This window comes from Maniola hyperantus, chromosome Z, assembly GCF_902806685.2.
Source record: "Maniola hyperantus chromosome Z, iAphHyp1.2, whole genome shotgun sequence".
NCBI lineage: Eukaryota > Metazoa > Arthropoda > Insecta > Lepidoptera > Nymphalidae > Maniola > Maniola hyperantus.
The window spans coordinates 9,850,575-9,876,014 of record NC_048564.1 but is presented as its reverse complement, the minus strand read 5'-3'; the positions used below and the strand labels follow the sequence as shown (position 1 = coordinate 9,876,014).

Sequence of the window (25,440 nt, the reverse complement as noted above, 5' to 3'; positions counted from 1 at the left end):
GCTTCACCTAGTAGCATAGGAGTAATAGTGTCCTGTGGCTAGTAGCACCTAGTAGTAAATAAAACTTTTTGAGTCGTAGAGATCTTCTTCTTCTTAATTTGCTTTATGGGAAGTCGTAGAGATACCAGACTACAGTGCGACAAGGCTCTCTTGCCACTTGATTGACATTGACAGGGGGGCGCTGTTGGAGAACAAAGGCTTAGAATATTCAAACAAGAACAAAGGGGACACTTGACGGCACCGTTAGTTCCGATTTCGCCACGCGCCAAGATAGCCTTGTCGCACCGTCATTTATTTTTTGATAAAACGCCATCTAGTTCTAATTGCACAAACTAAAATCATGGAGATTTTTTATACTAAACAACTTTAGTTCTATCTGTTAAGACCCTGGGTACAGGTAGTGGTAACATACTCTTTGGTATGGATGGTATGGATGCTTTAATGTTATCCAGGGCCGAAAAATAAATAAAAAAAAAAAAAAAAAAAAAAGATGCTTTAAAATGAAGTTTTGAAGTTTTTAAAGTAAATTATGTAGTAAAAATACCAAATACCGTTTTGATAAGCGAAAAGCTTTGGCTTTTTGAGTGGTATTTTCACACCGAAAATGTTCAAATTCAAATAAAGTAATACTTTACTCAATATTGTGCATTGAATGGTGTCTGAAAATGGTTTGTTATCTTCTAATATGTTGAGATATTAGACCTTGCCAATAATTTCTGGCGGGACAATTGATTTGTCGCAGTCCCCTGCCAACAGTTTAAAATAATTATTTCCAACTACATAATATTTTTAACCTTCTTCATGACCTCTTGACATAGTGATATAGTAACGTTGTTTTGTGATTTTATAGACGAAACAAATGATGGATTCGCAGTTCGTACAAACATTAGCGAATGGAATAAGCACTGCCACTGTACTATCATGTTTATTTTTAAAAGTGCCTCAAATAATGAACCTAAGAAAGAAAAGATCTGCTGAAGGTATATACATACAGGCGATGTTGATGGAGATTATTGGGTATGCTATCTTATATAATTTTTATATTATACTAACAGACACCCAGCGTGTCCTACTACGCTAAAAAAATTGCCTAATGCATTTCTTTATTGGTCTCAAACCATCTTCACGTTGTTGCCTTTCTTATGAAACCAGTTTGGGTCACATTGGTTGGATGGTTTCAAAGTGTATAATAGACATGAGTAGAAACATTACTTATAATAATACTAGCTCATGCTCGCGACTTCGTCCGCGTGGACTACTCAAATTTCGAACCCCTATTTCACCCCCTTAGGGGTTGAATTTTCAAATGCTTTCTTAGTGGATGTCTATGTCATAATAGCTATCTGCATGCCAAATTTCAGTCCGATCCGTCCAGTAGTTTGAGCTGTGCATTGATAGATCAGTCAGTCAGTCTGTCACCTTTTCCTTTTATATATAGTTATAGATGTATTAAGATTTAAGTCATAAAGTTAGCATAAAATGTTTTTGTTCTACATGAACAACAATGCATGGACAAAATAGATGCAAAACAACTATAATAATAAAATAACATTGCAGTTTTCAAGTGCTAGATGACGCCAGCAATGCAAACAATTTAGTCGAGTAGCAAGTTTTTTAGTTACTAAATTACTTGCTATAGGACTAAACTAATATATTGCGCAGACCACTAAAGTGATCCGTGAGCGTGGTTTTTTTTAAATGCAGACATTGGGGCCGATTCTCTTGTATACAATCTCTAAACTAAACTAAACTAACAGGTCTAAATCTTGTGCTATCCTTTTCCACATGCAACATTATGAAAGGGATAGCAATAGATTTAGACGTGCCATTTTAGTTTAGTTAAGAGATTGTGTACAACGGAATTAGCCACATTGTCTTTTTTAGACATTTGATATAGTATATTAGTATCAGTAATAATAGTTTAGAACTAAGGGTTTTGATTTCTGTATTTTTATCAGTTCACCAATTTCCACATTCAAATTATTGCATCTGAGTAATCACATTGCTTTACCTATTTAAGATCTTTAAAAGAAAAATGAGTTTGAAAAACAAATCTAAAGTAGTCTGAACTAGCCTTTATCCACCAAGAAACTTTAACATAAGAAAGTTTTAGTTTTAGTAGTAGTTGTTAACTTTTGTACTTTTATTTTCAGATTTACAATAGTCACACTGTACAATTACACTAATCAGTATAGTGTTATGACTTATTTAGAATATCCGATAATACTGCTGCAAGTGTATGTCCTGTTATATTATGTGTTAAAGTTCAAACAACTTTTGTCTGCACCAATAGTGCCTATAGGAACACTACTGTATGGGGCTGCCATAATTGGATTTGCATTCGGGGTGTTACCCAAAGAAGTGTTATCATATTTAGTGGTAAGGCTCTGGTTTATTTATGTACACTAATATCATAAAAAGGTAAAGTTTCTAAGTTCGGATGTAGGGGGCAATCTCAGGAACTAATAATCCGATTCTGAAGTCTTTCAATGTTTTGAAATATTACATCTACTAGCTGATGCCAGCGACTTCGTCAGCGTGGAATTTGGTTCTTTAAAAATCCCGTGGGAACTCTTTAATTTTCCGGGATAAAAATTAGCCTATGTCACTCTGCAGGTAGGCTTTATCTTTACCCATCTAAAAATCACGTCAATCCGTTGCACTGTTGCAACGTGATTGACGGATAAACCAACAAACCAACAAACAAACACACTTCCGAATTCATAATGAGGGTACTGATATTGTCCCCAACTAGTATAGGCTGTAAATTAAATCACGCGGATGAAAACGTCAGCAAAAGTTAGTTGAAAATAAATCCTGAAGCATACTTGCTATGGTTCCATGTATTTGATGTTTGATTTTTATAATTTTGCAATAGAAGAGAATAGATATTTTTCAAGTAAACTTAACAAGTGCTTTTGAATTGTCATACGAATTTGCCACTGGTTCGGAATATCATTCCTACAAAGAAGAACCAACAATAAACTCGGTGCCTGCTCTTTTAAATGTTCAGTTTACAATACCTAATATCTATATATATAAAAGGAAAAGGTGACTGACTGACTGAATGACTGACTGACTGACTGACTGATCTATCAACGCACAGCTCAAACTACTGGATGGATCGGGCTGAAATTTGGCATGCAGATAGCTATTATGACGTAGACATCCGCTAAGAAAGGATTTTTGAAAATTAAACTCCTAAGGGGGTGAAATAGGGTTTTGAAATTTTGTAGTCCACGCGGACGAAGTCGCGAGTATAAGCTAGTTATGCATAATTGTATAAGCAGTTGCAGCCCGTGCATTGCTGGAACGAGTACAATACTGCCGTATTTAATTACTTAAATTGTTTTAAGCCTTTCTGCACCCCGTTAAGTGGATCAGCTAAAGTAACATACATATACGGGATTATTAAAGCAAAAAATGCTGATGCTGTATCACGAACTACTTGGATTATATCTATGTTAACAAATATTGGTAAGTAAAACCTAACATTGCATGTTTTTTATCCATTTGACAAAAAATAGCGTCACTCGAGATTGTTTAAGTTTTCTAACAATATATCCAAATCTATTCAGGCATTTAGGAGTTATGTTGGAATCAAAAAACTCATACATGAATTCTGAAAACATCATCATGATCATAATCAACCCATCGCCGGCTCACTACAGAGTACAGCTGTCTCCTCTCAGAGTAAGAAGGGTTTTTGGCCATAGTCTACCACGCTGGCCATGTGCGGATTGGTAGACTTCACACACCTTTGAGAACATTATGGAGAACTCTCAGGTATGCAAGTTTCCTCACGATGTTTTCCTTCACAGTTAAAGCAAGTGACATTGAATTACTTAAAACGCACACATAAAAACCTAACACACCTTTTTTCCTGTAATAATTATTTGATTTTTATTTGAATCAATTTAATACTAAATTAATAAACTGTTATGATCTATTTCAGCGCGCCTATTCACTGTCTACGTTGACTCTGCAGACACCAATCTTATGATCAATTTCTTTATATCAACATTTCTTAGTGCTTGTGTATTAAGCACAACTATTTATTATCAAACATACTATAAATATAAGAAGCCTGGACGAAATGGAAGATCTGATGCACGCCATGAAGATCATTGCCATGATGATTGATTTTATATAAAGTATCTACGTCAATTTTACATTTTTTTTTGGCTCCAGTACACATTGGCCCAATGTGACTGGCAAATATCGGCAACTTGTTAACGCTGCTTGTGAATTGCATCGTGTGCTGCTTGTAGATAAGTCTGAAAACTAACAAGCGCTTATAGCTGCACACAGCACATATTATACACCAAATTGACCTACACGCTGAGTGTTTAGGGCCAGTGTGTATTAGACTCTTTATGAATAAATAGTTTTAGATTGCTGAATATTTTTTTAGCTGAAATGTGATAAAATTAGCAGACTTGGCTATATTATGTATTGTGCCAATAGTAGAATGTTCAAATTTTTATAATTTTAACTAGGTTAGTAGTTAATAATTTTATTCTGAGTCACAATATAAAGTATAAGTTTTTATAGCTGAATTACGAGTACGTAGAGACAGCTAGATTTTATTGTTTTGGGGCAGAAATTGAATCAGGTGTTTGTGTGCACTTTATGTTTGTAAATCCTAAAAGGACTATAAAGTTATGTTACATCAATCTTGTGTTCCTATATTTATTACTTTTAGATCCTATTTTTAAAATATTTATTAGTAATTTAGAAGATAATTTTTTATTTATTTTATATTTAATTTATATCACCCTGAAATGAGGTATTGAAGAGTTTGTATGAGGCTATTTTAGACATAAATTTTACTTTATAAATAAACGTTTTAGATTGCTGAACATTTTATTCAGCTGAAATGCAATAAAATTATCGGACTTAGCTGTACTACCTACGTATTGTGCCTATGTGTTTAGATGTTCAAATTTTTATAACTTTAATTAGGTAAGTATTTAATAATTTTATCGTGAGTCAAAATATAAAATATAAAATTTTATAGCTAAAGTAGGTATGTAGTCAGCTAGATTTTATTGTTTTAGGACAGAAATTGAATTAGGTGGATGATTGTATGTACTTTTTGTTTGCTAAAAAGACTATCCTACAAGGATTTTAAAATTATTTTATATCAATTGAGTTCCTATATTTATTACTTTTTAAATTATTTTTATAATTGGTACCTAGCTACCTATTTATGATCAATTTATTAATTTATGAATTTTATTAATTTATAAATTTTCTAAATAAATAGATTTAAGAGCTTATAATATAAATCAGAAATGAAACTTTACTAATAATTTGTGGTGCAATACGCCCTCGAATCACAGATGTGACAATATTAAAATTGTGTGCCAATCAAAATAATTATAACGGGCACCCTATGGCGCCATTTTCACGGACGAGAGTATAATCGCGACGATAGTCTCGCCATGTGACAAAATTCGATACAAACTCTTCGGGCCAATCTCTACAGGGCGATACGACGAGTGACTCTGGACGAGTATGACATTACGGACTCGTCGCGTCTCGCGGCGATACCATCGAGTCTCGCGGCAATCCCGCCACGTCGTTACGCCAGTTGAACGGCGCAATGAGGCGTTGCGGTCACGTCACGCGGCGATTCGTTGCGGGCTCGTGGCATTTCGTTGCGAGTCGCGACGACATGCTAGCGGAATTATGTATCTACCTACCATGGAGATTACCCGACGATGGTAGGAGGGACTCTGCGATTTTCTCGTCCGTGGAGATGGCGCTTATAAGTCATGTATGTGGTAAAAAAAATCTCTAGCATGCCCTTGCGTTTTATTACTCGGACTGTGTTGCTCTTCGATTATTATTACCTTCGCTGCTAAAGAAGTTTCCTCGCTGAATAATAATAATAATAATTTATATAAAAATAAATAATAATAATTAATATTACACAAGTAATGACTATTTTATCAAAGTTTTATCGCACACAATAATGATATTACTGTTAGGTATATTTATAAATATAGCAATTTTACAATGCTGTCAGCTAAATGTAAAAGTACAAGCTTGCTAATTATACTATATCTAAGTACCTTGTCTCGCACAGCAAACAAAGTTAAACGTTCTATCCCTAAAACTTTTCATCAGGACACATTGTGTAAGAATGAAATGTGCATAGAATTATTACCATCAAACGATTTTTCGTCTTTTTTGTCTCCAACAAGGTACCTACTTGGAGATAATTAGTAAGCTCATACAATGTCTTTGGATGTTAGAGTTATAAGAAAATTATAACGACGACGGGACTTTACTTGTTGAAAGTGAACAGTTCTAGGTTTTGGGGGGCATAATGGGATAGCGGGACATCTCTCATGCAGGTCGAATGAAACGCCGTGCAAAGATTCAAATGGCTCGCTTTGATTGGTTGTCAGTCGGCGCGCTTTAACGGACGAGCCACGCCATTCTACAGCTGTTTATGCTATAGAATGGCGTGGCTATAAAACCGACCGACCCCAAAAAATATTATTATGGAACTATATTAACTCTTGTATACATAATATATTCGGTAATAAATTAAATTATTTTTCAATTTTTAGTGTTTGTGTAACGAAGTCGGTTTTTATTTTTTTTGTAAAAAAATTTTATTTCACAATTTTTAGTGGCCCCATGGAATTATGCTATGACTGGTTAAAAGTCTACTGTTTACTAAGCTATTACACTGATCGCGAGCAATTTACTCTTATCCGTTGAGGAGTTCCAGTATCTATCTTCGAAGATGTTCATCAGATCTTCACCAAATTGAAATGGGACCAACTTTGAAGTATACCCTTTCAAACAAAAAAAGAATTTTCAAAATCGGTCTAGGCGTTTTCGAGTAATCGGGGAACATACATAAAAAAAAAAAAAAAGATTCCGACGAATTGAGAACCTCCTCCTTTTTTTGAAGTCGGTTAAAAAGTAAGTCTCAAAAGCAGTGTTTATCATGTAAGTACGATTGAGTCTTAAGTATGAAGTATCCCACTATGCCCCCATCTAATGTTGGTTAAAGAACTTGTGAACTAAATATTCGATTTGATGGATATCTTGTACGACAGACGAGATTAATGTTTCTTGGAGATATTTTATGTTTAACATGGGCTGTATTATGACTAGTAAATTGTTAAATTTAAAAATAAATTATTTCGCAATATTTTAACATGACATCTTTTGTTTAAGTAGGGATAGTATATAATTTACAAGAATATTAGCCCTGTTTATCACGACTACTATTCCCCTTTCCCCTCCAACTAAGCGTAAACCTTGTGCTAGGGTTAGGTACGACAATAGTGCAACGGGTGGGGTTTGAACCCACGACGTTTCGGATTTCAGTCCGCTCCTTTAACCGTTGAGCTATTGAGGCTTTAAGCGTACCTAGTCTCATGTGTATGCAGATAAATGCAAAAGTCTAAAGTACTTTATACTAGTAGTCCAGTAAATAAAGCATTTAACCTCGTACTAAATTTCCGATCCAATTTCTTTTTTTTAAGGTTAAGTGACCCACTTACTGACCATAAAATGACAAAATGCTGACAGATCCAGGTGGAGCTTCGATCGCAATCTTGAAGGAAATTTTTTGTCTGATATCTCGAAAACTATCCACTTTAGGGCAAAAATTATGTAGACCATTATTGTAGAAAATAAAATTTCGCATCTTTTGTTTCCTGTAAGCTTTTTTGTAAAACTTACCGTTAATGAATAACTGATACTTACAAAGGTCAACATATGTATAGAAAAAACAGCCCAAATCAGTAAAGATAAAAGTTTTTCGTCGCGAATCATGCTGAAACGGAACGGATTTGAATCCCTAAAAATAATTGGGTTACTTCGGAATCATTGTAATAACTTATAAAAAGAGGCCTAAGAGCCAGCGCGTGCCAGAGACCTTCCGTCCGAGAGAGATTTTATAAAAGCTAAAAGTTTCTCTGGATATTGTCCCCAATACTGAGAGGAACGTTTGTTTGGATCATGGTGGCTTTGGGAGATAACAGGTAATAAAGGTGTAAAAAATCTTTCGTCAAAGTATAAAATCTAATTTTATATTTTCTTCTGAATAGTATTAAAATCACGTCATGCATTGCCAGGCACTTAGTCTGGTGGCAAACCCCTGCCAGACATCTTTAATAAATTATTTACGTTTAAGGGTGACACTAAGTGTGGCAATGCATGACGTGATTTCTTATGGGTACTACTCCGAAGAAAATATTAAAAAAAATACTTTATACTTTGACGTAAGATTTTTTACACCTTTATTACCTGTTATCTCCCAAAGCCACCATCATCCAAGCAAATGTTCCTTCTAGTGTTGGGGATGATTCGCAAACTTTCAGCTTTTATAAAATAAGGAAGATCTGGCACGCGCTAGCTCTCTCTCTATAATATTATATACAATTTTATAACATTATATCTTCATTTATTATTTTCTTCTCTATTAATAACAGGTGAAGTTTTGGTAAAAATTGGTACAGTAGCAAGAAATATTGTACATCGACCTTTAGAATGAGATTTCGGCTTTGTAGAGCGTTGTCTCTGTCACTCATTCATACCTATGTTACGTTTTGTCGGTCTCGACAGAGACAACGCTCTACGAAACCGCTATCTCTTTCTATGTACAATATTTTCTGCCGGGTACTGTACATATTACATACAAGGTTTTCAGTGATTATCGCTTTTAGGTTCCATTATCATACGGAACATTTCACGAGGATGGCTCATATTATAGTACCTACCCACTGTTAGCTACTCGCTGAAGATGTGGACTAAAGTCTAAAAATGTTTTAACTTTTAACTCTTCATCAAACAGACGATTTGGTAAATTCTGCTCGAATCTATCCACTGTATAGGACTGGATACACTCCATGTCAAGAGCTGACCGACTTCATTATTGCGTTGCGGTATGGGGCCCGCGGCATCTTCTAATGTGCTTTGATGCAATTTTGCAATGGGGTAGATACGCTGCGGCTTATCAAGGCTGTAATGTAAGCAGTAAGCAAGACTTTAGATAGACTTTACATAAGCGCTGCGATACTGATGAATTACGTGTTCTCATGTTTTAGATCTTTAAACTTTTGTAGAACTCTTTGCACCGGCGATGTATTGACTATCGTTGAAGATCGTATGGTTAATAATCTAGAGTTATCTCTTGCATTTAAATAACAACCACGATTTGAATTCTTTTTCGGGTTACATTCTTTAGGTGAACATTTATACTTCATCATTAGTAATCGTGAGCACATGACTCTGGGTGAAGTATCGACGGAAGAAGATGATGTAATTTTTTTCCCGTATGAGGTTATGTTTGACCCGTGGCGCGGTGAGCTGACATATGATTGCTCACATCTGTACACTTCATGTGATGGTTCTATGCCTAAAATGTTGCCTTCCGGTAGAGCGGGCAGCCCATCTGGTTCATTCGCTGCGCAGTCACTCAACATCTCTTCCATTTCCTTTTCTGTTTTTAAAATACCTTCTGGTTCTTGTGCTCCAAAACTCGCTCTACTGGCTAGCCGCTTACCTCTACGCCTAGCTTTGGCTTTAGCTATATTGACGGCACTTTCAGATCCAATAAGATGGGTATTTTGATCAATATACTTACACACTACCTCCGCTTCCTCTTCCGGACTTAGGTGTGCATCGCGATAAAATCCGTATCCGTTACAGATGTCATAGTAACCTTCTAGTATAAGCCATGCTAAAGTAAATATTACAAGAGCAACAGTTGTGCAGACGGCTATAATAGTAATGGTGTCGGGTCTCGAAAGTTTATAATTGATCTTTCCAAGTACCCCATAAGTTACAAAATTTCGTGTACGCTTATTACCACGCGCTCGACAAGTGTAAAAACCTTTAAGATTATTGTCGGCTGTGATAATTAATCTTAATACTCGTCCATCGTCAGTAGATCGAACATGTTGGTTAAATTGTAGTACAGTGTCCATATAAAGCCAATAAGCAGTACGCGGTGATTTTGAGTTGCGAGCATAAAGACAAGTCAAATTAAGTGTGTTTGATTCGCCCCACGCAGTTTCGTGATATGAACCGGATGTACTAGCTGTTCGTGAAGAAACCTGTACTGCACCATCTTTTTCTCTTTCGATAGTATGATCATGGAGATCTATTAATTTTTTATTTACTCTCACTGATGCTATTACGCCTGTAAAAGGGGAGAAATCTTCGAATAGATTATCTTGTATGTCTGCAGGCAGTCCGCCAATAAAAAATTCGTCGAAACATATTTTTTGTGGTTTTGTTTCATTTATGTAGTATATTTTACATTGCTGGTTATTTATAGATTTGTTTGCTACCAACTGTTTATTTAAGTTACTACATGATTTAAGGCGTTTACTGGAGTCTCGGTTGTCTATAGCATCGTCCATCAGAAGTACATGGAGACGTTCCCTAGCATTTAATGAAACTTCTATTGTATTTGTTTCCCTTTTTTTAACAATACTTATATCAAGCCATTGATCAGGTAAACATTCAGTGGAGCTTGTTGTTTCAGACTTAAAGTCCTCGTGCGCAAATTTTATTTTTACTCTCATATTTTGTAAAGTTATGTAGAACCATTTATTGTTTTTATCGCTTGGTAAAAGAAGAATTGATCCGGCTTCTCGTTTAGACTTAATTGTTAATTCTAATTGCCATTCGTCTTGTGCTTGAAAACATGGTAGACGCAAATATTGATCTTCTTGGATATTCAAATATGCTTCTTCCATGTTAGCTTTTTCGTAAGCTATATTGGATGCTAAACTAGGAAAGAAGTCAGGTCCGTCAGGCCTTCGTTCTCGTCTAATAATCATATGTAATGGAATAAAGTTAAGGATAAGCTCTTGAACTTCACCGTGTAACCTTTCACCTATGTATATATTCATCACGTCATTTGAGAATTCCGGATCACAAGGAAACGAACCGCGAATGGAAGCTTGAGCGTCATTTAATCTTATATTAACGGCTTCATTAGTCACAGTAACTACAAGTGTGTTCCAAGTGACAGGTTCTAAAGCGGTCGGAGAGCACATACGGGGAACACTACAAGACTTTACAGCTCCACTTACATCTAAACACACATGCCATTTATGTAAAATAAGTCGTATAAGAGGATTTTGTGACGTTCCGCGACGTATCAGATTCCCATGAGGAGAAAGTGGCATAAAACGAATATAAAAATGAAAGAACGTAGATCTTTTACGTGGGAAGTGGTACTGTAAAAAGGAATCACCATTAAATGCACTAATAATATGGGTATAAACTTCACAGGGTTGCAGGTGGCATGATCCTACTTCGACCTTAGGCCCAACGCAGTCACTTCCGTTACCTGAGGGAATAGGTCTTGTACAGGATCTAGTTCTCGATCGCCTTCCAGCACCACAAGACTGTGAGCATGGCCCCCAAGCTCTCCAGCCGGACCATCCTCCGTTAAGTATACATTGTTCATTACTGCACACTTGCAATTCGTCGTATTGTCCACGGCAATGTGTACCCCAAGTAATAGCAAAAATAGAAATATTTTTTTCTATACAGGTTCTATTCCTTCGTCGAATTCCAGATCCACATTTTTCCGAACATTTAGTCCACTCACCCCATTCACTCCACGATCCGCTTGTACTATTTTGCGTATATTCTCCATCAATAGCACATTGGTCTCCTTCACACTCTTCATAATGTAAGGGAGTCCCTGAACATACTAAATGAGCTGCCGAGGGAGGGGGTGTATCACATTGTCTAGTTTTCCATCGCCGGCCTTTGCCGCACCGTGCTCCACAAGGTGACCACGAGCCCCACGCTCCCCACTCTCCTGTTACGGAGCAGCCAATGTCGTGTTTGACACATTGCAGTGCGCTCCACAGAGATTCGGATTTTAACTGCCAAGTATTTTCTATGGCCAGAGTAGCCTCAACAGCTTCAAAAGGACACTCCATTTGGAGACATCTATCCATGAATCCTGGCACAGCTTCCAGTTGGTTTAATGCTTGTGTTCGGGGAATATCTCCTTCAACTATCTTTCGATAATCGTTGGTTGTGCAGTTTATTAAATAACATGACTCGATTTGTTCGCCCGGACCACTGCATGGCATGCCATCTTGAGAAGGCGATGGATTGTTGCACTCCCGTACTCTTTTTCGGTGTCCCACGTTATCACAACTTCCATGGCATGCTGACCAAGGTGCCCACGGAGACCAACACCCATCTATGGGGCAATCCAGGTCAGAGATGATTCCTAATTCGCATTCAAGACGCCAAGTTGCTTGAAGTCGTTTGCTGTGTGGCTTTTTGCTTGTTACTAAACTCACTATTATCAGAAAACTTATTACAAAAAATATGCAAAACCTGTGCGAAAAGGACATCGCTTTTAGCATTTCATAGATATTTATTTCTATTTAATACCTACTATAAAACGATGTTAGGAGTTATTGAGTTTATTTTTATCATATTTTTGTATTTCCGCCTGCCACGTTGTGCCACTCCAGCACAGATCACTCCAGTTAAACCCATAGACCGCAAATGCATAGATTACACTCTCTGGTTAGGTTAGGTTTTTAGGAAAACTTTTTGGTGTGATAAGTACGTCTAGAACTCCTAGAAGTACCTATAATAAGTATGAACTATACTCAATAGTCTTTAAGTATGAATTATCTCAGCTAAAGTTCAGTCAAAAGGAACAGCAAACAAATCTCAGCAAACCCAAATGCTAAAGTTAAGTATATACCTAAACATAACCCGGGATTATTTGTCGCAGTTGCCTTAACAGATTTTGCAGTGGTGCGCAAGCCTTACTTCATGTTACTTATTCAATTTTCATATCATATTCTGGCATGAACTATGAAGTGGCGTCTAACGAAATGCAATTGTTTTCGAAAACTATACCTAACTTGGCCTAGCAATTCAATTGATCAGACTAAGACCTCTCCCACCCCCAAACTTAGATCAATAATTTTGACGGTTCCATTTCGTAAAATCCATCTTTAGGCCTTAAGGACCAACCGCGTCAAAGGAAATTTGTTCAGGCAACGCTGAATACAGTACATAAAACAAAGACTTAAGTAAATATTCATAATTTATTTTTCAATCAATTTATTTATAAAACATTAACACACAAAATAGGCATCAAGGGTAACAATATTTAGTAAATATATTTTCTTGTTTAATAAAGTAAAACTAAACTGCACACTACATTCAGCAAAAGTATAGCAGTCATATGCCTGCACCTTGGACGCATAAGGCATTATGGCCTGGCCTGCACTCAATATCAGTTTTCGAACAGTGACGTTGCCAACAACTCCGAAACGTTATCGCTATCGATGGGCTTCATATGTGAAAGTTTTCACTTAGCGGGACGAGCAATTATTGCTCGGCAACAATGCCAACACGTATTAATGAATCTGGAGCAATTAGTGGAGCAATCTGCAGCAATTTCAAAAGAGGACAAAATGTGGCAATCGTTTCGGCAAAATTGTTCCTAATTGCTCCATATAATATAATATTTAATATTGCTCAATGAATACCCAATCGTCCATATCACCATACAATAAAGATGGCTTTCGTTTTTGTAGTAATTTTGTTACTCTATGTAAGATAACAATATATCTATAAAGAGACTTATAGAGCAGTGTTAACGCATAAGGCATTATGGCCTGGCCTGCACTCAATATCAGTTTTCGAACAGTGACGTTGCCAACAACTCCGAAACGTTATCGCTATCGATGGGATTCATATGTGAAAGTTTTCACTTAGCGGGACGAGCAATTATTGCTCGGCAACAATGCCAACACGTATTAATGAATCTGGAGCAATTAGTGGAGCAATCTGCAGCAATTTCAAAAGAGGACAAAATGTGGCAATCGTTTCGGCAAAATTGTTCCTAATTGCTCCATATAATATAATATTTAATATTGCTCAATGAATACCCAATCGTCCATATCACCATACAATAAAGATGGCTTTCGTTTTTGTAGTAATTTTGTTACTCTATGTAAGATAACAATATATCTATAAAGAGACTTATAGAGCAGTGTTATCAACAGTCTCATGTACAAGTTACAACAGTGTCTAAGTGCAGAAAATAAACGAAACAGAGACTAGTATTAAGTTGAATACAGAAATAAAAAGTCCAGATCGTAGTTAAGTACAATAAAATACTTTTACACAAAAACGGTCATAACATCAATATTATATTCTTTAATAACATTAACTTGGACAAAGAGTAATTACATAACGAGAGAAATACGCTCAAAAGGTAAAGATCTTAGTTGAGATGCTTACAACAATAATTAAAATAATAAATAACATTGAAAACGTAAGGACGAAAGTACAGACGAATACTAATTTTGCATTAATAAAGCACAATGATGAGCTAAGCCAAAATAATTACTAATTGGTATAATTTTTATCTGTATATATAAAATTCAAAGTCCTGACTGACTGACTGACATATATATCAACGCACAGCCTAAACCGCTGGTCCTAGAGACATGAAATTTGGAGGGTGTGTTCTTTGTAAAGAGCAGGTATCCACTAAGAAAGGATTTTTTGAAATTCCACCCCTAAGTGGGTTAAATGGGGGATGGAAGTTTGTATGAAAGTCCGTCATTTTTGAAGTTACATCGATGAAAACTGGTATTTAAGCTTTCGGTTAAAAAATAACAAATACGTGTTTCACGATTTTTGGAAATTCTACTACCAAGGGGGTTAAATAGGGGATGAAAGTTTGTATGAGAGTCCGTCATTTTTCAAGTTATTTGCATGAAAATTGGTATTTGGGTTTTCGGCAACAAATGATTGTGGAATTGGATTGAATTGCGGATTTGTGGAAATTCAACCCCCACCTCGATTTTCTAAATTCCATCCGAGCGAAGCCGGGGCGGGTCAGCTAGTTTAAGTTATAAAAATTAATATATAAGGACCCAATTTTGTGGATGATTATATGCAAAAAATATTGGACAGTGAAGTAACAATGAATATGTACTTGAATCTATATACTGTGATACATGTAGCCACTGCTGAAGCCAATCTCTCATGTCTTGGTTGCTTAAATGACTACTATGTAACCCTCGGATTAGACATGCATTTCGTAAAGAGTCTGTACTTAAATTTTCTACACCGCCTTCCCTTACAATTGCTTTATCCATTTCAAATAATAATAATGCTCTGTATTTTAATTTTTTTCTTCTGAATAAACTGCGTCTAAGTCCATACATCTTCAGTAAATAGCCCTGAAAAAATTTGAAAAGGAAGCAATGTAAGAACAATAAATCTATACCAGATTTGTGCTGCAGATGTTCATGGGCGGCGACAATCACTTAACATCAGCGGGATGATTCGCTGACACAGTATTGAATACTGATTGACATAACCACTTTTATTTTTATACATTGAACGTTTTCTACGGAAAACTATTTTGATATCAGTTAGAGAAGCAGTATTGTGGAATTAACCAAATGACAATTTTATTTAGCTTGGAGGCCCGAGGCATTCAGTGTTGAACACTGATTTAGAATTATTCTGCAGGTAGCTGACCTGCTTGTTTGCTCGTTATTTATATATCTAATCAAGAAAATGTTTCTGTTACAAAATGTAAAAAACTACAGCTGCTTCTTTGTATATTTTTTTGCAGTTCCATAACATGGGACTTTGCAAGTTCCATGTTATATCTACTTTACCTCCTTAAAATTTGTTTTATAAAATTATTCCTTTTTATTGAATAATAAATACAAACAAGTTTGTGACTGTTAAAAGTCAGTAAGATAGATGTGTGGCAATGGGCAGGGCACATAGTTCGTACAACCGATAGACTTTGGGGTCCCAAGGTGCGTGAACGGCGACCTCGCACCGAAAGACGTAGCGTTGGAAGACCCCCCACTAGGTGGACGGACGACATCAGACGAGTCGCAGGGAGCCGCTGGATCCAGGCGGCGCAAGACCGTGGCGTGTGGAAGTCCCTACAAGAGACCTATGTGATGATGATGATGAAGATAGATGTATTTCACTTTTATATGATACTAGGTGACGCTGACGGATTTAGATTTCATAAAATTCTCGTGGGAACTCTGATTTTCCAGGAAAAGTTGTCTATATCAATTTCCGGAATGCAAAAGACCAAATTTCATCAAAATCGGTGAAACTGTTGTGCCGTGAAGAGCTAGCAGACAGACAGACACACTTTTGCATTTATGATATTAGTATGGACTAGATGATGCCAGTGACTTCGCCCACGTGGATTTACGTTTTTTAAAATCCCGTGGGAACTCTCTGACTTTCCGGAATCAAAAGCAGCTTATGTCTTTCAGGATGCAAGCTATCTCTGTACCAAATTTTGTCAAAATCGGTTGAACTTATGGGCCGTGAAAGGCTAGCAGACAGACAGATAGATAGACAGACAGACAGACACACTTTCACATTTATAATATTAGTATGGATATAGAGATATTTTAACAATATACTGCATAGACTCACCATGTGTGCATACGACAGGTATGGAAGACTGTATGGTTCTTTTCGGAACAAATCTCTACATCTTAATACTTCTTGTGCAGTGGGATGAACACCAGATCCCACCAATGCAAGAATCCTCTCCCAATGTTCCTTAATTTCACCCGGCGGAATATGATCGGCTTTTGCTTGAAGAGCTCGAAATACTGGCTTGTTATACCTAAGACGATCTTTCAGATCTTCAGTTGAGAATTCAACCCTTTGTTGTATAGACCAAAAGTGTGAACATAATAATTTCTTTGGCTTTAAAAACCTAAAATAAAAGCCACATTCACATGAAATGTTACACTAAATCTTATGACAAACAGATTGGACTGAAAACATTTTTGTTAGTGATTGGTTGGTCACTCAAAATGGTTTAAGTCAACTGAGTTTTTTGTCTTTGTTAATTGTATGGGATTGTATAACAGAGAATGCCATATAGGAACTTCTCTCCTTGGATAGAGTATAAATAACTAATTTCTATGTTATAGGTAGGAAGTTTTTCATTACAATTAGTGTTATAAAGAGTTTATTTGTAGGTGTATAATAGCTTGTTGTAATACTTACGCTAATGGAAATATCACATAGTTTCCAAATGGAACTGCAGACAATATCAAAACAGGAGCGATCCTCCACATGTCTGAAGGCATTTTTTGGTAAAGCTCAATATCTTGCCGTGACAAATTTGAGAAGCCACCATTTTTTGTGATTTTTATCCTCAAGGTAATGAAGGTTTTTAAGTCCTTTAAAAAATCTTTTATGCCAATACTGAAGATTCTATACATTCGCATGGCTGATGGGAATCTCTGCTCAAATAATCGAGTGTAATTTTTTACATAGTCAATGTATCTTTGTGTCAAGTAAGTTCTTAGTTTCTCTCTTTCTTTTTTTATTGTTTGCGTATGCTTTGTGCGTTGAATTGTGTGGATTCTGAAAATAGACATTGAAAGTATAAACCAAAGTGAACAAAAATATTATTGTTGATTCATAGATTTGTCATCATTATCCTTGCCGTATTACACTACTAGTATATACAGTCTCTTCTCAGAATGAGAAGGGTTTGGCATAGTGTGCACCACAGGCCAATTGCAGATTGGCAGACGTCACATACCTTTAGAAACAACATGAAGAACTCTCAGACAGATCGGGCTGAAATTTCGCATGCAGATATCTATTATGACGTAGGCACACGCTAAGAAAGGATTTTTGAAAATTCAACCCCTAAAGGGTAGAAATAGGGGTTTGAAATTTGTGTAGTCCAAGCGGACGAAGTCATGAGCATAAGCTAGTAATAGTACAAAACATAATCTTGTCAACCCACCTAACATAATGGTTATTTTTTTTAAACATAGGTACCTAACAAAGATAATTTCATAATTTTAAATAAAAAATGCCTAGGTATTAATTTATGCAGAAATCATAATTATATATACATACATGTTATAATTAAAATTGTTTACTTGCTGGAATTGGTTAGGGCTCCCACCAAAAGAAGCGCAATAACGATTGCTCTGTAGAATTAACCTAGACACTGCTCCTATTCTATAAGTAGACATTTTATTGTATTAATGTAAAAATATCACAATAGTTTATTTGAAACTTGATTTAGGTACTTTAATTATTAAATAGATGAAAATTAAAAATTAACTAGCAAGCATTTATCATTTTAGCATGATTGGCGAGTTTTTTTTTTGTGATTTTTACCATAAGATTTTGTTTTGTTATAGTCAGTGTGACAAGCACGTGACAAGGTTCTTTTGGCGTGTGGCCAAAAACGGAACCACAGAGTACTTTGTAATATAGGTATGAAATACAGACCAAACTTCGAGCCTAAAATTGGAAATGCATCACAAGCGCCCCTAGATTTGAAATTTGGAACTATAGTGATTGAATCTATATCTACGTATATATGTAATACATAGGTATAGGTACTATATACATTTATACGTATAATATAGGTACGTAGGTACTAGGTACCTATATTATCCTACTTTCTTATTATTATTCTAGATTTGGGTTACTTGGCTGATTTTTCAATCGTCAAATAACGATGGATTTTGTGAGTTTTATTTGACGATTGAAAAAATCAGCCCTGAATAAAACAAAGTTATTTTTAAAATAATGTAGGTTATATTTTCTATACTTAATTAAAACAAAATTGATCATTTACATCGTAAAATGTTTTGCTGATGACATGACTACACTATAATTTACACTAGAAGTAACTTTAATACACTAAATATGCACTAAAAGTTTAATACAATGAATAAAATACACTGAATACCTACTAACAAATCCTGTCTAGTGTTCCACGCGCAGAACAAAGACAGTAAATAGTTGCGCAAATATCACTGTAATGAACCTGACCGCATGAACTAAAGCTCAACTTAAAGGCCTCAGGCAAATTCACATTTCGCACGTACCAAAAATCTTAGATTAGGTTATTTAATCCAAAAAATACAACACAACTCATGCGTCCGACATTTTCATTCATTGACTTTTGTTGTTTTGGCAATGACAATCTTAATATTATAAACTTATTAAAAGTAAAAGTTGTATTTTTTTACTAACTAAAGGAAACTAAACCTGTATGCCATGTCTCCATAATGTTCTTTGTGGTGTGTGAATTCTACCAATCAACACTTGGCCAAGGTCATCTCACACTGAGAATCTTACTCAGAAGTAATGAAGGTGCTATCTATATGAAGGGATGTATGATGATAAATTAAATACTTACTTTGTCTTTGAAACTTCTTTTTGTTGGTCTCGAGCATTAAGTACATCCTGAAATTAATAAAACTAGTTAGTTTTTATAATTAACTAGCTTGTGCCTGCGGCTTCGTCCGCATGGACTGGACAAATTATAAACCCCTAGTTCACCCCCGTAGGGATTGAATTTTCCAACATCTTAGCGGATGTCTACATCACACTAGCCATCTGCATGCCAAATTTCAGCCCAATCCGTCCAGTAGTTTAAGCTGAGCATTGATAGATCAGTCAGTCAGCTTTTTTTTCATATATTTATACTAGCTTATGCTCGCGACTTCGTCCGCGTGGACTACAAAATTTCAAAACCCTATTTCACCCCCTTAGGAGTTGAATTTTCAAAAATCCTTTCTTAGCGGATGCCTACGTCATAATAGCTATCTGCATGCCAAATTTCAGCCGGATCCGTCCAGTAGTTTGAGCTGTGCGTTGATAGATCAGTCAGTCAGTCAGTCAGTCAGTCACCTTTTCCTTTTATATATTTATATATTAAAGATTAATTAAGTAGCTTATGCTTATCTGCATGTGTGCATCAAAATCACACACCACCCGTACATTGATATTGATATTCAAAAAATTTATATTTCACAATAGACAGGTTACTTGTGGTTAGTTTTTGGATCTTATGTTATAGGTAAGGTGACATAACATAAACTGCAGCATGCGATGTATGACATTCAGTATTATAATGTACCTACCTATGAAATGACTAGCATGTTTTTTAAATACTAATAGGTAAAAATAACTCACTCTTTGCCAATGTTCAGCAGTTTTGGTCTTTGGACACACCTCCAACAGCGATTAGCTGGAGGGCAACGGTTGGCCCTCAAGCGCATATGGACAAGTCGCGTTGGGTCTGCGAACTCTACTAAGAGTTCGAACTGTCGGACCGACACCCTTCTAGTTGTATGTAGCCATCTATAAAGGCAAGAAGTCAGTTAAAAAGGGCAATTCATGACTCACATTCAAGTTCTATGCTGAAGAACTAATATTAACTAGGTATTATGCTACTGTACACAACAAAATCACTCACGAATACCGGTATTCTACAGTATAGTCATAGTTATTCTACATTAATATGTTTTTCACTTACTTTTCAAAACAAAACCGTAGATCAAATTAAGAAAACATCAGCTAAAAATTAAAATAAGTCTGTTTATCAAAACAAACATTAGGTCGTAACTCGTAATGTCAATGTCAAATGTCCATAGATAATAATTGAAAACTAGTGTAAGTCGTACAAATTAAAAAGTCTTACATTTCTACTACGCTTCCTGTCAGGCAGAGATATTTAATTTAGCCATATAAAGTCGATAAAATACGCTAGTATGTTAATGTTGGCCAACTGCCAAATGTTAGATATTCGTAACTAGTTATCCACGCATGCGATACGGAATACAAAATCACGTGACCTAAATTTCATGGATTTCCAACTGGACTCAAAGTCTAACGAAAACTTTCAAAGATACAGCATAGCCCTGCTGTGCTGCCAGTGTGATTTAGCAGAAATTCAACTAAATAAAGATAAATTCAAAATATTTTATTTTTAACTTCTTAGAAAGAACTACGAAAAAAGCTATACAAAAAAATTTATACTTAACTTCTTCTTTTTTTCTTCTATTCGGCTCTTTATACCGTCGTTTTGTGATTCGCAAAAATTCCGTCAATGTAAATTTAGTAGAGAAACAACGTGATAATTGTTATTTTACTTTTTCTTTTCTTTTCTTTTCTTTTGAATACAAGTTAATTACTTTTAATAAAAAAATAAAATATAAAATAACGCTTTTAATAAAAGCTACCTACCACTTTAGTTGTTTTTTTTGTGCTGGTATAATCATGGAATGAGACCTACCGCCATCTATTGACGACATTGGAAAACATACGCAACACTACTGCCCTCTGAACTTGAATTTTTGAATTACTTGATTATAATACTGCTAAATTAAAAATACTTGTTAAATAAGTAACAACCCCGAATTTTGCGTACTATGTAATTTTGCAGTATAGTACGCAATACATTTCCCTACTTTTTGATCTAAGTTTACGCACCCTGAACGGAACTAACGCTGCCATCTTGTGAAGTGTCATGCTGTCGCTTGGCTGTCCCCTCCAGTCCCCTCATATGCGGTGTTGCTAAATAAAAAAACTAAAACTGTTTTTAAAACATTAGCGACATTCCATATTATATTATACATAACATCACAATGTATCCTGATTATGGATACAGCATAAATGTGTCCGAATCTTATAGCTATATTTAGCACTAGATAAATATAGTAGGTATTTGAGCAGGTGACCATGATAAGTTGCAAGTCCATGGCCTATACTTAAATAATTTTTATTATTCTTTCTCGATTTAGAAATAGGAATGGCTTTCCCAGTTTCTCATTCAGTTAAAATTAGATAGAACATACCGTAAAACGGGGTGAATAGGAACCGGGGTGTGAATAGGGACAAAACTGGGAATGAGATTTGAACGTAAAAATAATACCCAAAACAGCTTAGAATTTTGGTAGCATTGTTTTTCCCTATAGTAGAATATTTGATCTTTTATTTGGCATCACTAAACCAGAGACAAATTGACATTAAAATAACGAAAGCGTCATTGCAAAAACGTTGTTCAAAACACGCTAAGCCGTAGGTCTCAAAACTTTGTTTACTTTGACGCAGTACGAGAATAAAACAGTAGAAAAACTATTAGAAATCATTAAACATTTATCTAAGAGGCGTCACAAAAGCAGATTTGTCTAAATGTTACATATTTTTCTGTAAAAAAGAAAAAATTGGAAACCAGGTGTTTTTGGCTTTGCCATGGGGATTATAGGTACGGGAAAGGGGTGGATAGGAACGCTATACTTACTGAATTGGAACGAATCAAGGTTAAATAGGAACAGTAAGGTTTATATAGGGACAGGGCTGTCACTTTAAATATTTAATTAAATTGTTCAAAAAAATTCTTCCTTCTTGTGTAGTCGACTAGTAAAATTTAGTTAAATGGCATTTTACTGTTTAATATTGATACATAAATAAATAAATAAAAATATTTTTTATTCAATTAAACTTTTACAAGTATAGGTAACTACACTACCTACTTGTAACAGTTTAATTAAATAAAAAATATTTTTATTTATTTATTTTTGAATCGTCAAACCACTGATTCGGAATGCCAGCAACCAGCAAGAAACTCGGCGGTTGCTTTTTTTTAAAGATTTGATACCTACTATGCCATGTATAATAACATTTGGTATGAAGATAACTATTAAGACATAGGCATCCGCTAAGAAAGGATTTTTGAAAACTCAACCCCTAAGGGGTTGAAATAGGGGTTTGAAATTTGTGTCGGACGAAGTCGCGAGCATAAGCTAGTTTTATAATATTAGAGGATAGAGCTAACTTGTGTTTGACAACCCTAACCTTTTTTCCCTATTCACCCCTTTGCCATTCCGTTACACCCCGGATCAAGTATAAATAGGGACAGCATATATTTTGATTAAAATATACCAGTAATTTATCATTATTTTATATTTTTTGGATGTTTCCTTAGAATTCTTACAACCGGAGATGCTTACAAACAGTTAAAGCATCATAATTTGTACCAAAACATCCGTAAATTTCAATGCTAAGTTAGATTTCGTACCTATTCACCCCGTTTTACGGTACTCGACTTTCGACATTGACATTTGCTACACATTCCGTAAAATTGAGGAGATTTTATTTGCTGGCAGCCTTTGTTCTACAACTACGCCCCCCTGTCAATGTCTTTCAAGTGCCAAAAGGTCGTACGTATATTTTGACAATGACATTGACACCATTTTCTTTTTTTTCTTTTTTAATGAAAATATTACAATAAAACTTAAAGCTAGCCTTATCTAATTACTATATAAATCATGACCGCGTGGAATGGTGCCAAGAATACTGGCTGCATTTCCGCGCTGGACAGCCATTTTGATTTTTGACATTGACATATTTTGACATTCATAGAGTCCATAGCATAGACTAAGGAACTATGATAGTCCATAGAGGTAGAATAGGCCTAACAGCGATCATGCACTCATTCAATCCGAATCCGTGAAAATACGGATATAAAAAAATTCTACGTATGTCATAAGCTACTATATCAAACAAAAAGGAACATATTGCGTGCGTGACCGCCGTTAGCGATATTATCGATCGATTCGGTATTGAACCGTTTCGACGCGACGGTGAATTAAATTATTGTCGAAACCGAAACCGAATGACGAAGAAGACGCGATGAAAAGGTTGCAAGTCTTCTGAGACTTTTAAAATTGTTTTAAAAAAGTTGATCAAATGCGGGTCAGACTCAAACAAAAAGTTGCCTAAGTCAGTTTCCGGGACACAAGCTACCTCTATGCCAAATATCATCAAAATCTGTTAAACTGTTGGGCCGTGAAAATCTAGCAGACAGACAGACAGAATATTTATAGTATGGAATGTGGATAGTATGGATAATTGCTAAGATTGGCCTTAGGCCATTCTTAGCAATTATCCATATCCATCCATATCTATCCATAATTATCCTTAGGCCATCTTCTTAATATATAAAATACAAAATGTTTCTATCTGTGCTGTGTCCGTTATAGACTTTGAAACCATCCAACCGATGTGCCCCAAACCATTAGAAAGGCAATAATGAGAAGATGGTTTTAGAGTTACTTTTTAACGTAAGTAGAACTTACTTAGTATCACACGCGGGGTATCCGCTAGTGACATATAAAATAATAAATATTTACTTACCTAATCTTTAATTTTCCTAACTCGCATAACTATCAATTTTGTACTTATATAACTTCTGCTAATAATACTATTTATAATTATGTATATGCATTATCTAATAAGAGATTTGATAAGGAAGTACCTATACTTAATAATAATTATATTTGGGTGAAGGTAGTAGGTACATTAAAATAACATCAGCATTAAGACACGTTTATTAAATACCCAAAAATTGTAATCCTACGACAACCGAGTGATAATCTGCATAGGAAATATTATAATTAATGTCTACAATATTTATCATTTATGTACCTAGGTATTTATATTAATATACAGAATAATTTGTTGGGGGTGGTCTGTGAAGATCCATGAGCGACGACATGGTTCCGAGGACCAAATCCCTGTCCCAAATCTCTTCATACCTACTTAGTTTAAATTTTCGTTTCACTGATCGCTTGCAAATAAAAATCTCGTAGGAATTTATAATCAGGCCCATCTTTCCCACTGGGCACTCTGGGCACGAGCCCAGGGCCCACGATAGATAGGGACCCTCTAGTCCCAGCCAGATCACCAAACTATAACCGACCAACCGTTATTTTATTACCGAAAAACATATTATTTATTTCGATAAAATCAAAGGTCAAAAAGACCCAGTCAAACAGACCATAGAGATAGTAAGCTATAGGCAAGACTGACTTATATTCGATTCTTCTTGTTTACCCCCGACCCACTACTCTGTCAAGGTCATAGGGGCCCAATTATTCTAATGTGGCCCTAATATAGATAAATAAAGATGGCCCTGTTTATTATAGTGTCTAAATTGTCTGGTTTGCTGGGAGGCTACCACCGTGGCTAGCTACCACCCTACCTGTAAAGCTGTGCCACCAAGGAAATTGGCGATCCAGTACGATGCGATGCCGTGTAGAAACCGATAATGGGCATGGGTTCATTAAAAACTGCCACACCATTCCAAGTTATTCCGCTTCCATCTTAGACTACATCATCACTTACCACCAGGTGAGATCGCAGTGAAGGATTAATTTGTAATGGAATTAAAAAGAAGTAAACATACACGTGATTATCACATTCACCACGGAACCCTACACGCTTCAACAATGTGATGAAATTAGTAAATTTTAATAGTATCAAAGTCAGTGCTCTGTTCTCCTAACGTTCCGTGCGTTGCGGGCAATCGGCATGATCGCCCTGTGGAGTCCTCAATCCGTCGTTTAGTGAAAACTATTGAAACAACCGGGGCAGTAATCGATGAAGCAGTGCCTGTATGTCAAAGAAACGCATGATCCTTGGAGAATATTGTTGCCGTTCGGGACAGTGTGCGAGAAAACCGCAGACAGTCTATTCCGCGTCAGCTCGGTCTTCCTGTGACATCAACTTGGCGGATTTTGCGTCGAGACTTGAGTGTTTATTTATACAAAGTTCAATTAACTC

General features: G+C 35.8%; 3 protein-coding genes across 4 annotated transcripts; 1 reads left to right on the top strand and 2 right to left on the bottom strand.

Moving 5' to 3' along the window:
* Window positions 1-473: 473 nt before the first annotated feature.
* LOC117995618 (solute carrier family 66 member 3) lies at window positions 474-7,183 on the top strand. The gene is made up of 5 exons (XM_034983608.2): window positions 474-668; window positions 851-1,017; window positions 2,154-2,379; window positions 3,357-3,477; window positions 3,956-7,183. The coding sequence occupies exons 1-5, from the start codon at window positions 666-668 to the stop codon at window positions 4,141-4,143; spliced, it is 705 nt and encodes a 234-aa protein (XP_034839499.1). The 5' UTR covers window positions 474-665; the 3' UTR covers window positions 4,144-7,183.
* A 1,876-nt stretch (window positions 7,184-9,059) lies between these two features.
* On the bottom strand, window positions 9,060-12,368 carry LOC117995739 (uncharacterized). Its single transcript, XM_034983730.2, has one exon. The coding sequence runs from the start codon at window positions 12,366-12,368 to the stop codon at window positions 9,060-9,062; it is 3,309 nt and encodes a 1,102-aa protein (XP_034839621.1).
* Window positions 12,369-13,065: 697 nt separating this feature from the next.
* On the bottom strand, window positions 13,066-18,231 carry LOC117995614 (LETM1 domain-containing protein 1). Of its 2 annotated transcripts, none has more exons than XM_034983605.2 (4): window positions 17,929-18,231; window positions 17,059-17,421; window positions 16,474-16,762; window positions 13,066-15,233 (listed from the first exon to the last, which is right to left on the bottom strand). In XM_034983605.2, the coding sequence occupies exons 1-4, from the start codon at window positions 18,045-18,047 to the stop codon at window positions 14,910-14,912; spliced, it is 1,095 nt and encodes a 364-aa protein (XP_034839496.1). In that variant the 5' UTR covers window positions 18,048-18,231; the 3' UTR covers window positions 13,066-14,909. The 2 variants fall into 2 exon arrangements, with proteins under 2 accessions (XP_034839496.1, XP_069364634.1); XM_069508533.1 differs by having other exon boundaries at window positions 17,952-18,230.
* Between the last annotated feature and the right edge of the window lie 7,209 nt (window positions 18,232-25,440).

What these genes read in the sequence shown, in the direction of transcription:
- LOC117995618 (XM_034983608.2), top strand. An exon ending in AAGTGTTATCATATTTAGTG is followed by an intron (nt 2,380 to 3,356) that starts GTAAGGCTCTGG and finishes AATTGTTTTAAG; the next exon opens with CCTTTCTGCACCCCGTTAAG. An exon ending in ATCTATGTTAACAAATATTG is followed by an intron (nt 3,478 to 3,955) that starts GTAAGTAAAACC and finishes GATCTATTTCAG; the next exon opens with CGCGCCTATTCACTGTCTAC.
- LOC117995739 (XM_034983730.2), bottom strand. Translation starts at nt 12,368, where the DNA reads ATGTCCTTTTCGCACAGGTTTTGCATATTTTTTGTAATAAGTTTTCTG.
- LOC117995614 (XM_034983605.2), bottom strand. Translation starts at nt 18,047, where the DNA reads ATGTCTACTTATAGAATAGGAGCAGTGTCTAGGTTAATTCTACAGAGC. An exon ending in TATGTGATATTTCCATTAGC is followed by an intron (nt 16,763 to 17,058) that starts GTAAGTATTACA and finishes CTTTTATTTTAG; the next exon opens with GTTTTTAAAGCCAAAGAAAT. An exon ending in ACCTGTCGTATGCACACATG is followed by an intron (nt 15,234 to 16,473) that starts GTGAGTCTATGC and finishes AAATTTTTTCAG; the next exon opens with GGCTATTTACTGAAGATGTA.